The sequence below is a fragment of the Vulpes lagopus genome, chromosome 4 (assembly GCF_018345385.1).
Source record: "Vulpes lagopus strain Blue_001 chromosome 4, ASM1834538v1, whole genome shotgun sequence".
NCBI classification, from domain to species: Eukaryota; Metazoa; Chordata; class Mammalia; order Carnivora; family Canidae; genus Vulpes; species Vulpes lagopus.
In genome coordinates, this window is record NC_054827.1 from 43,392,407 (window position 1) to 43,404,518 (window position 12,112).

The 12,112-nt window shown below is 34.5% G+C and overlaps 1 protein-coding gene across 14 annotated transcripts in view; it reads left to right on the top strand.

Moving 5' to 3' along the window:
• KMT2C (lysine methyltransferase 2C) overlaps positions 1–12,112 on the top strand; it is a 284,116-nt gene that overhangs the window by 178,001 nt on the left and 94,003 nt on the right. For 12 of the 14 annotated variants that reach the window (XM_041752737.1, XM_041752743.1, XM_041752742.1 and 9 more), the window contains 5 exons: positions 934–1,103; positions 1,559–1,710; positions 2,541–2,654; positions 3,534–3,611; positions 5,743–6,452. In XM_041752737.1, the coding sequence (XP_041608671.1) occupies positions 934–1,103; positions 1,559–1,710; positions 2,541–2,654; positions 3,534–3,611; positions 5,743–6,452 (1,224 nt within the window). The remainder of the gene's footprint in view (positions 1–933; positions 1,104–1,558; positions 1,711–2,540; positions 2,655–3,533; positions 3,612–5,742; positions 6,453–12,112) is intronic. The other 2 variants (XM_041752741.1, XM_041752747.1) reach the window with 2 other exon arrangements.

Sequence of the window (12,112 nt, forward strand, 5' to 3'; positions counted from 1 at the left end):
TCAAGAGCTGAACACTTAACCAACTGAGCTACTCAGGCGCCAGACCTTTCCTAATATTTAACCATTCTTGCATATCTTGTATAAACTGCTAATACTTTGTTCAGGACTTTGCCTTGATATTTATGTGTCCATTTGTTTTAAATCTGTAAGACTTGAGCAATTCATGGTAGTGTTTCTATTTATTTGATAATCAAATCTTTCAAAAAACATAGAATTCCCCTTTTTCCAGTGTTTAGGTTAGAATTTGGGGTGAATAACGAGAGCTCACAATTTATCAGCTGTGTGCCCAGAATTTAGGTTGGTTGGCTAAGGGTGCAGCAGAGGGTGATGGTGGGCTTCTGGCAGGGCTTGCACTCCACAGACAGACAGTTCTCCTTTGGTAAGGATAGTGCCGTTCTCTGTTCTGAAAATATGAGAAGATGTAATTGGATTTTGGCATGGATTTTACTATAATAGTTTCATACTCTATAAGACATTTGGAGTGGGTCATGATCATTCTTTAGTGTGAATTCTTGTTTTTATTTCCTAAGCTACCTACAAACAAATGAAGTAGCTTAGAAGCACCAATTTGTTTACACAATGCAGAGTCAGATACTTATTCCACACAAGCTACTTCCTGATTCTGGAATATGTTTCTTTTTTAAAGTTTGGGTTGCTATGTTCTTGGTTTTCTTCCTTCCCTGTTTGTTTTCTTGGATGTCTCTGGGCCCTATTTACATTTTCCTGGAGCTTTTCGTGCAAATTGAATGATGTCTCATCAGATATTTAAAACACACTGCTTTTTCAGAAACGTATACCCTAAATTAGTGTCATGAAAATTAAAGCTTAATGTATAATGTGCAAATGTTTCATTGATTTCAGAAAGGTTCACACCAGAACTGCAATACAAATGCATAACAAACTGTTTTTGTTTTCATTTTTTCTGGTGTTTAGAATTGCAGAATATGTGTAGAGTGTGGCACACGATCTAGTTCTCAGTGGCACCACAATTGCTTGGTATGTGACAGTTGTTACCAACAACAGGATAACTTATGTCCTTTCTGTGGGAAGTGCTACCATCCAGAATTGCAGAAAGACATGCTTCATTGTAATATGTGCAAAAGGTAAGAAGATACAGTTCTTCCATTGAGTGATCAGTTCTCCTATCATGTGATCATTTGTGCTACCATCTCTCTTTGAGTTCCAAGCTTTTATCACTCTAATGATCCTTTGTGTACTGAGTAGTGTTAAAGATGAAATTAAATTACATATTTAACGAGTCTGAAAGGCATAAGGAATTGAATGGGTAAAAGACCAGAGACAAGCATTAGGAGGGGAATGTAAGGAGGAAATGACTTAAAAATATGGAAATAAAAATATGTGAACATCTTTAATGACCTCTGAAAATGCCAGAGGTCTTTTCTAGAGCCATTGCTAGTTGCCAGTCTCTGTAACCTCTCTTCTGTCATCCTTTTAACCCTTTCTGTATCCACCTTTTTTAGCAATTGCCTCTTTTTTCCCTAGATAGTAACTTGTCTTTGAATTAGAAAATTTTATTTAAATACATTTATCACTGCAGGTGGGTTCACTTAGAATGTGACAAACCAACAGATCATGAGCTGGATTCTCAGTTCAAAGAAGAGTATATCTGCATGTATTGTAAACACATAGCAGCTGAGATGGATCCATTACAGGCAGGTGATGAAGTGGTGATGGCTGAAGTCACTACAGGTAAACTTGAAAATTTTTTTGTGTTTTTTTGATGTGTGCCAGCCAGTCACCAATAAATTATTTTAGTAATAATGAGGTAATCCTGTGTATCAGATCCCATTTTATTCTTAATTTCTCAACCTTTAAGTATACATGTGATTCAAGTCATCTCTGAATCTGATGACTGACATCTGATATAGCTCTTTTCCAACTCTTCTAAAAACATGATTTCCAGGATTGAAGTGCCTTACTCCAGTTGTGTTCTTTCAGCTGGCAACGAAAGTTGTCAGTGTTTGGCTGTAATTTGTGCTTTAAAACCTGGGTTATTTCACTCCAAACAAGTTTTAGTTTTATGATGACCTTCTTAAATGTTAACTCATATCTTTTGAGCCCAAAATTTTGTTTTTAATAGTATTCTAGTTTTAATAGTATTCTGTTGGTTGTGAACATAATCACAAGTTTTTTGGTGGTCAAGAAAACAGAGCTGCCTATAGATCAGTTTTCATTTTAATCAATGTGAATGGCAACTTTTATAAAGTCTTATGTTATCATCTGCAAGAGGTTTAAGTAAATATGTCTTAATTACTAATGTTTCATTTCCAAGATGCCATCAGTATACAGTTTTAGAATGTCCTTTTAAAATAATAAAATGTCAGTAATCCTTTAATTCATAATTTAGATGATTTTTCCATCTGCATCAAAAACGTAGATAGATATTTGGTTGAAAATTTAAAGTACGAAGAAGAATTTATGCCATTCTGGGTCATAATAGCAAAGTCATAATTATTTACATAGCTAACAAACCAGAAAAACTTAACTCTAAGCTAAAGAATAAATAATATTCTGTTAAGATTATAACAATGAGATGGAGGTTGAAGGACCTGAGGACCATATGGTATTTCCAGAGCAAGCAATTAATAAAGACATCAGTGATCAGGAGTCTACACCTGGAATTGTTCCAGATGGTAAGAATGTTTTCAGTAATGGATATAGTTTATTTTCAGAAGAAAATGTGTATATACAGTGAATATATGAATATTTACTAAAAGTTTACTCTCCTAAATAAAAGTGAGCCACAAAGCATAGTCACTTTAGGAAATTGTTTAGAGAGGAGCTTTCTAGTAAAATAACATTAGAAATTACTAGGGGAAAGGGCGTGTATATATATTTGTAGTTCAGCCATAATCTAGACCTAATCATAAATATTTACTTTGGGGGCCAAGTGATTTTCATTAAAAAGCAATTTGTTATTTTCTCTTTCTTTAGTTATAATTATTGACTAGAGCTGATACTGATAGTGAGATGTTTCATGCTGAGATAATGAAAAATTTATTGTTTTAGATCATCTCAGTGGTTCTATTGAGGGTATTTCAGTTATTTCAGTGATATTTCAATTAAGCTTTTTGGAATGTTGATAATAGTAAATGATACTATACTTGAGGATCTGGAATTAATGAGACAAGGTTGGGGAAAAACTAGTTATTAAACTTAATCATGGGCTCATCTGACAGTCTGGGATTTTATGTGAAATTTTATATAGATTGAGGGTATACATAAAAAGCCTCAGATTTTCTGAGATTCAGTTTAGGTATTATTGAATAAGATGTAAAGAAAGATAAGACAAAGCTATCTATAATAATAAATCTTGTCAGAGTACATAATCAGATTCCTAATTTAATCTTCATACCCTACTTACAAATAAATAGTAACAGTATATTTTGTGCTTATATTGAATATTGGTATTTGGCAGTAGGATAAAAGTCTTACTCAACTTACTATTGAGAGAGCAGTGTTAGAGAAATTTTGACTCCTTACTGGAGATTCCATAAATGTGTCATTCACAGCAGTTCACATCCTCACAGAAGAGCAGCAGCAGAATAATACACCAGAAAGTCTTGATACACATGGTCTTCTCATTTCTGGTAAGCATACTATCTAATTTGATTGAGTTACAACATAATGCTTTTATGACTGTTATGTAAATTTGAGTCATGATCTATTAAGTTAATTTTTCAATCCTTTTCTTAAAAAGACTTGGCATTGGATTTCTAAAGGATGTTAAATTCTCTGTAGAGTTGCTAAATCAGATATTCACTATTAAACAATTTAAAATCAGGGCACCTGGATGGCTCAGTTGGTAAATCAGCTGCCTTCTGCTCCGGTCATGTTTTTATGGTCCTGGGATCAAGGCTCCCTGCTCAGTGGGGAGTCTGCTTCTCTCTCTCCCTATGCCTCCCTACCCCCACTCGTGCGTGTGCAACGCTCCTCCCCCAAATAAAGAAATAAAATCTTTAAAAAATAAAGTCTTTATAGAAGACTAGTAGTGGAGCATAATAGAACTGCTTGGGACGTAGAGCATGTTTACATGTTTTTTTTTTTTTTTTTTTAAAGATATTATTTGTTTATGAGAGAGACCTACAGAGGGAGAGACACAGGCAGAGGGAGAAGCAGGCTCCATGCAGGGAGCCTGATGTGGGACTCGATCCTGGGTCTCCAGGTTCATGCCCTGGGCCGAAGGCAGGCAGATGCTCAACTACTGAGCCACCCAGGTGCCCTATCATTCTTTTTTAATGTTAGTATTTTTGAAGCATTTTTTAGTGTAAAAAATACTTGGTACGATCAGATCTGTTATTTGATGTTTTTCCCCTTTATCCTTAACTGTAGTCTTTCAGGGAGTAGGAATGAAAAGTGGGATTTCATTTTGCTATCAGAACATAGATAAAGTGCAGTCACCACAGTAAATAGTAAATGAGAAAATTAATATCTCTATTAATGTAACTTAGAAATTGCCTTGATAGTATATGAAATAAGTGCATTTTATCCAGTGATCTTACCTGATAGAGCCATGTAGGTCTTATGTAAATTGGATCTTTGACTTTGTTTTTAGGCATGTTTGGGTTAAAGGCTTATTAACACAGTAGCACCCTGACTTAAAATTTACCAGTTAGTGACTTTAGATATTTCTGATATCTAATTATGTTTATTGACTTGTTAAGCTTTGTTTAATTATCTATGATGTGGAAATACAAAGATTATATCCAAAAAAATGTGTTATGTTAGCAGGTACAGCTAATAAGTAAAGTATCTTCTACCTGTGATTGCTACTCCTCTGATTCTGCAGAAGGATTACATCTGAGTGCCTGCTATTAAAAAAATCTCTTCATGTTCTAGACTAGTCTTTACTTTTTTTTTTTTTTTTTTTAAGATTTTATTTATGACAGACCGTCAGAGAGAGAGGCGGGGACAGAGAGACAGAGACACAGGCAAAGGGAGAAGCAGGCTCCATGCAGGGAGCCTGACGTGGGACTCCATCATGGGTCCCCAGGATCAGGCCCTGAACTGAAAGCGGCACTAAACCCTGAGCCACCCGGGCTGCCCTAGTCCTTACTTTTTAACTTGGAAACCTCGTATAAGATCCCTGAGCCTCATTTTTCTAGCTGTTGAAAGAGTATAACTTGACCTACAAAATTGTAAATCTTTTTGTAAATGTTCGAATTGTAATCATATAAGTTAAATAGAATTATATTAGAAATTCTGTTTTAATATTTTACCAGAAACTACCTTAAACTCTAGGGATCCGGGGATCCCTGGGTGGTGCAGCAGTTTGGCGCCTGCCTTTGGCCCAGGGCACGATCCTGGAGATCTGGGATTGAATCCCACATCGGGCTCCCGGTGCATGGAGCCTGCTTCTCCCTCTGCCTATGTCTCTGTCTCTGCCTCTCTCTCTCTCTCTCTCTGTGACTATCATAAGTAAATAAAAATTAAAAAAAAAAAACAAAAACTCTAGGGATCCTATTAAGGTGATGTTTTTGTAGCTTTTCTGGCCTGATGTAATTCATAAGTCCTGGTGTATTTTGGCCTTTATTATCTTAATAATTGTTTTCCTTGATAAATACCTTCTGATTTTAGTCAGGGTATAACCGTAAGTTTCCATAAGTGTGGAAATCCCTTTTCTCCCTTCTATCCCCTTTCCTGCCCAAGCCTATTATTTTTAAGCCAGAAAAATTTAAATTTATAAATACATTAATATAACAAATATTCCAAATTTTGTAGAATCATCGCAAGATAAAATGAACCCTGAAGTGGAAAATCAGATTTCTCATGAAGTTGATAGTGAAAAAATGGAAATGTCTTCTAAAGTGATGCATATTTGTGAAGATCAAAATGAAAACAAAATGGAAGTGACAGAAAACATTGAAGTCCATACACACCAGATCATTGTGCCGCACGAGGATCTGCAGTTAGAGGAATCCAAAATGCTGGCATCCATAGAAGAATCTCGGCCTCCAAAATCAGCCACTGAATCTGCCATTGTTCCACCGGACACTGTGGTGTCCCCATGTGAGCAAAGTACTTCTTTATGTTCTAAGGAACAGTTGGTTATAGAAAGGGTACAAGAAGAAATGGAACAGAAAGCAAGTTCTGAATCTTCCACGGCATTTACGGACTTTGGGATGGCTCCTGCAGTTGAGAATTGTGTGAAAGATGGTTTATGCCGAGAAGACAAACCTGTAAAACTACCATCTGAGACAGAGTTGTCATTTGTGTCAGCTGCAGACATAAGCAAGGCAAATGTGTCTTCCTCTCCTCTTTCTTCAGACTTGCCTTCCCAGGATATACTGCACACTTACCCTTCAACCCTCAGTGCTTCTGTTGGAAACATTATGCCAACAACATATATCTCAGTCACTCCAAAAATCGGCATGGGTAAACCAGCTATTACCAAAAGAAAATTTTCTCCTGGTAGACCTCGGTCCAAACAGGTAGGGTGATTTTAATGATATGGACAGAAAAATCTTTTGGAGCAATTATATAAAATAAGGTGTATATGGAACTTTGGTTTGGAGGCTAATTTTTCCTATTTTCAGGTAGAACTAGATGTAATATTGACCAAAATGTTTTGGCATATATATATATATATATATATATATATATATATAAACTGTAATGAAGACTAATTTTTTAAACTCAAGGTAGTTTTACTCAGAATTTCAACTTAGTTGGGACATGCAAATGCAACCTATTTGATTATAGTTTCTAATACAAAACACTTAAATTTTTAATTCTATGCCACAGTAACAATAGAGCCTTAAAAAAACAGTTAAGTTTTAGGTATATTGTAACTAACATTTATTTTTCCCCTCTACGATAGTTGTTTCTTGATATTATTCTTTGTCTCTATTTTTAACTGCTCAAGCCTCAAATTTTACTAAAGGAGTTTTTCATGGTGGGGATTTCTCATTTTAACTTTTTTATTAATTGCTACCTTTTTTGTGCGGCCCCTGTCCCCCACCTTAGGACTTACTTCATTGTTTTCATGAAGAAGTCTTAGAATTGTATTGTTGATCTTTAGGACGTGAGGAGAGTTCTTCCCATGACTTAAGTAGTGTGGCTTTTATCCTTTAAGGATAAGTTCTAGTTCTTTTATAGTGGAATTTAAGTGAAAATAACTCAAGGCAAAATGAAGACACCGTAGCTAAGATAGATTTATTCTACAAAATTTCTGCTTTCTGAAGTTGTTATAAGATGGCAAGATATCAAACAATGTGGTATTTAGTCACAATGGTGATTTGAAGGGCAGCCCTGGTGGCTCAGCAATTTAGCGCTGCCTTCAGCCCAGGGCCTGATCCTGGAGACGTGGGAGTCCCAAGTCAGGCTTCCTGCATGGAGCCTGCTTCTCCCTTTGCCTGTGTCTCTGCCCCATCCTCCTACCCCCCCACCCCGCCCCCTCTGTCTCTGTCTCTCATGAATAAGTAAAACCTTAAAAAAACAAACTGGTGATTTGAAGTTTCAAATTAAAATCTCATGATTTAAAATGTTTCCAGTGATTAAAGTTTGCCTTTATAGGAGTAGTATCATCTTGATCTGGATCATCCAATTTTGGAATCCTAAAATAAGTGGGAAAATAGAATTTTATTCTAATGTGAGAATTAGTCTCCTCTAAATTCTAGGTATATTTTATTCTCTAAAGACAGCAAGTTACATATCAGAGGCAAAATTGCCTCATGGGATGGAACTATTTCTGGCAAAGACATTCACAGTAAACTAAGACACTCCTCCATATATGCCTTTCTCTAAGTATTTTCCATGATATTTATTTTATGTTCTACCAAGAGATGGTTTTGTTCTCAAACCAGTTTCCTCTTCCTTACTCTTGTTTTCTTTTCTTGATAATTTTTCAATAACAATTATGTGGTTTTGGCTCTGAAAAAATCTAGCAATGGAGATTTCAATCTCAAATTTAATTTTGGTTCAAATATTTACATTCTTTAAAGATACTGCATCATAAATATTCCTGTCAAATTTTACTGTATTTCTCCTTATTTAGAGACTTCTATTCCAACTGGGAAGCCATTAGGATTATTTTTCTGTTGACTTACATTCATTCTAAGATCTATGTGCCTGTGAGTCTGTATGTTAGTATATGTGTGTGAGAGTCTTCCAGGTTTATCCTATTTTATATGACCCATGCCCTAATATTTGTTGTTGCTTCTGCTGTATTCTCTTTTAGTTCCCAATTCTGGTAGTATTCTACTTTCTGTTGAGTTGCCATTGTCTCATTACTGCTTAATAATTTGCTGTTGATCTCATAAACTGTTCATAGGCATGTTTAACCTATTAGGTTGGCATTAGTTGTGTAGCAGACAACCTTCACTTGGTAATGCATAGCTTGCTGACGTACTGCTGTTTTTGTGGAGAGTATGAATTGGATAGAACAAGATAGCTCTTTTATTTTTTTATCATTGCTAAGGTACTGAGGTCATAACTTCCAGGGAATATTCCAGTGTATATTTTTATAGTGGAAACCCTGAAGTCTCTTACTCTATGAATTTCTTTGATGTCAAGCATTCCTGTGTTATATTTTTGGTTTTATTTATTTATTTTATATATTCTTGGTAGGGGGACTGGGTATAAAATGAGATGGATGTTCATGGCACTGACTGTGATATAAGCAAGATTCTTTGGTGTTCAACTGTATTTGTATTATTAACATCAGTAGTGTTTCCATATTTTGTTGAAGGTCATTAGTTTTCTGGTCTTTACCAGTATAGTGAAGTCTATCCTAACCATTTCATTGCTTAAATTCTGTTTCATAGTGGTCAAATCTTTATGTTTATTTACAATGTTCTAATATGTGAGCTTTTCTAAGAATTCACTTAGAAATTAAATGAATAATTAGAAACAAAACCTGAAAGCTTTAAAATTTGAGGTGATAGCTAGTGATTGGATTATGGAATGTTTTCTGGAGAAAGGAGTTAGCCAGTAGAAGGGTAAACCAGTGCCATCTAACAAATATAATGCAAACCTCATAGATCTAATTTTAAAATTTCTAGTAGTATTAAAAATAAGCAGGTGAAATAAATTTTAATGTTTAACTTCATATATTAAAAGTATGTTAGCATTTGATCTGTATAAAAATTATTAATGAGATGTTACGTTCAGTTTTCATGTTAAGTGTTCAAGATCTGGTTTCTTATCATATATATTAGAAATACTTAGTAGCCTCATAATTAGTGACTGCCTTATTGGAAATGCAAGGGCAAGCATTTTAAAAACAGGAAAATTTTAGTTCTAGGAGAACTAAATTTAAAGAGAAATACCAACTGAATTTAAGAGTGATAAATTAAGAGTGGTGCTATACTTTCACCACTTTTAAGTATTGAAGTAGAAATAGTCTACATCCTCCAATTGCTCATAGGTCATGTTTTAAAGTGAATGATAAAAACCATTTGTTGTAGCAACAATTCACTGTGTATTTTCAGTGTCCATTAGATTTTCAGTATACAAAAAATATACAGTATACTGTATACAGTATACAAAAATATGTAATAACTGAATATGAACATATATGTGTACATATATAAAAATGTGTGTAGTGATACTGGAGTATGGATGGGTATATAGATCACTATTCTGATTCTGAAACATCAGGTCACAGAACATGGAATCTATACAGGATTATTTTCCCTTTAGAAGAACTTAATCGTTGAAGTTTAGTGTTTTATATTGTGCCTTTTATTTGGAAGATTTTTAGGTGCTATTTATTCTATATTCTTCATGAAATGTTTCAAGCATATCTCTGATATACGCTTCAAGACCTTACTCTAGGAACAGTAATGTAAGTTTTTCGGATGGTTATGCATAGAAAAAGTCTTTTTGTTTTTTCTTCCTCATTTCAGACACAAGATTTCACAAAGATAAGAGGAAGAATATAGGTGTGATGGATAGTAGGAAAAGGAAATTGGTGGAGCAGTAACAGGTAGCCAGCCAGCTGGACATGGTTTCATATAAATTGTCCCACTGAACCAGTGCTTTTCTTTCTTTCACCCCTTTATTGAAGTTATGCATTTATATATATTTTAGTGTTTCATTTTTCAGTATGTTTATGAGTATATCCACTTTGGACCTTAGGTTTAGAAAAGTTGTTATTGGCCAACTGCATGTTATAATCGCCTGGGGAGCTTTAAAAACATATTGGTGCAATGACTCCACCTTGCACCAATTAAAACAGCCTCTGACACTCTTCTTTCACCGTACCCTTGGTAGTAAGCAGAGTCCTGAATTAGAGAAATATGCTACTCGTTGTTACTTTTATGCATGAGACTTTCTACAAGAAATGCTTCTAAAAAGCAGTGGAAAATAGGATGTAAAATTTTTTTATCTTAGCATATCAAATAACAGTGTTTTTTATTTTCTATTTATTTCTCTCATTCCACAGCTCTACTTATCCATTTTAATTTGGAAATTCTGAGATAGTAATCTCAGTCTGTCTTCTGTTATTTATCCTTTTTGTATCACCTTGTTTTATGGAAAAGTATTCCATATAATCACATGACTATAGTCGGCTCTAGACACGTATGTGCTAAGTGCTCTCATGATAGTATTGAAATAAGTGTATTAAACCCATGAGATATGTTTCATTGAAATGTTAAATATTTCAATGAAATTTCATAAAAGTAAACATAAATACTCAACTGTATTTTGGAAACTTCCAAATTCTAAGAATTTTTTCATTTTTTATTTTACCCCTCTATAATTTTTTGTTGCTAACATCATATATATAGAAATCTTAGAAATTTCCATTAATTTCTAAGACTGATATTTATTGAGGGGTTCTCAGAGAAAGTGAAGTTTCTTCAATATAATAGGTTTCAGGGATGGTACTTCATTAAATCATAGCCACCTTTCCCATTATATTGTGAAGTGGACTTTTTATTATTTTGTTAATTTAACTAATTTTATTATGAACCATAGAATTTTATAACATAGTTGTCTACTGCAATAGCATTTTGAATGAAGTGTTTTAACAAATCAGTTTCATAATCTATTCTTGGGAGAGGAAAACAAACCTCCAGGATGGCAAACTGTAGAGGATTGTAGTTTTGTCAACAATTAATTACAAGTAAGCATTTTCTTTCTCTTTTAAAATAGTAGACACCATTTCTGGTTTGTAAACACAAATCATTTAGTAAGAACCACTGTTGATTTTTTGAGTTTTGTTTTGAAGGCTATAAATCATACTGTCCAAATGAGAGATTCAGTTCTTGTTAAATTATTTCATATCCAGCTTTTAATTAAAATCAGTTTGAATTTTGAAGCATTGCTTGATATAATTTAGACACAGTGGCATTCACTAAAAGGAAAGAAATTATCCCGTGTAGTTTTTTTATTTTTATTTCTTTTTTATTTTTCCCGTGTAGTTTTAATTGTCCATTCTTGGATACCTCTAATGTAAAACCTACATTTCTGATACTTTGCCTTAGAATCTATTAAAGGTATAATTAGTAACAGCTATGTATTCTGTATTCTTCATGGAGAATAAAAGATGCACTGTAGATACCCAGAGTGATTTTCCACTTACATTCTAGTCTAAATACTATGCTGCCTTTTATTTTTTTATTTTTATTTTTTTTTTAATTTATTTATTTATGATAGTCACAGAGAGAGAGAGAGAGAGAGGCAGAGATACAGGCAGAGGGAGAAGCAGGCTCCATGCACCGGGAGCCCGACGTGGGATTCGATCCCGGGTCTCCAGGATCGCGCCCTGGGCCAAAGGCAGGCGCCAAACCGCTGCGCCACCCAGGGATCCCACTATGCTGCCTTTTAAAAAAGTGACTTTTAAGAGGTGTTTTGTATTGTTTACATCAGTTTTTACTGTAATTTGATACCAGGAAAGATTGGTTCATATGAATTCAGCACGGGCAATTCCGTCGTGCAATTACTTGGATTCAGGTCCTTCTTTTCCATTATTGTTTGTGTGACACAGGTAAGCATGTTTGTTACCTTGCCAGCTGTCTTGTTTCTTATCTATAAAACTACATCATACTGTTGATGTTGGAATTTAACAATAACACATGTATAGCACCTGACACATAGCAAGTGGCAGTGCTGCCCTGCTTGCTTTCTTGAATTGCAGAGTAAT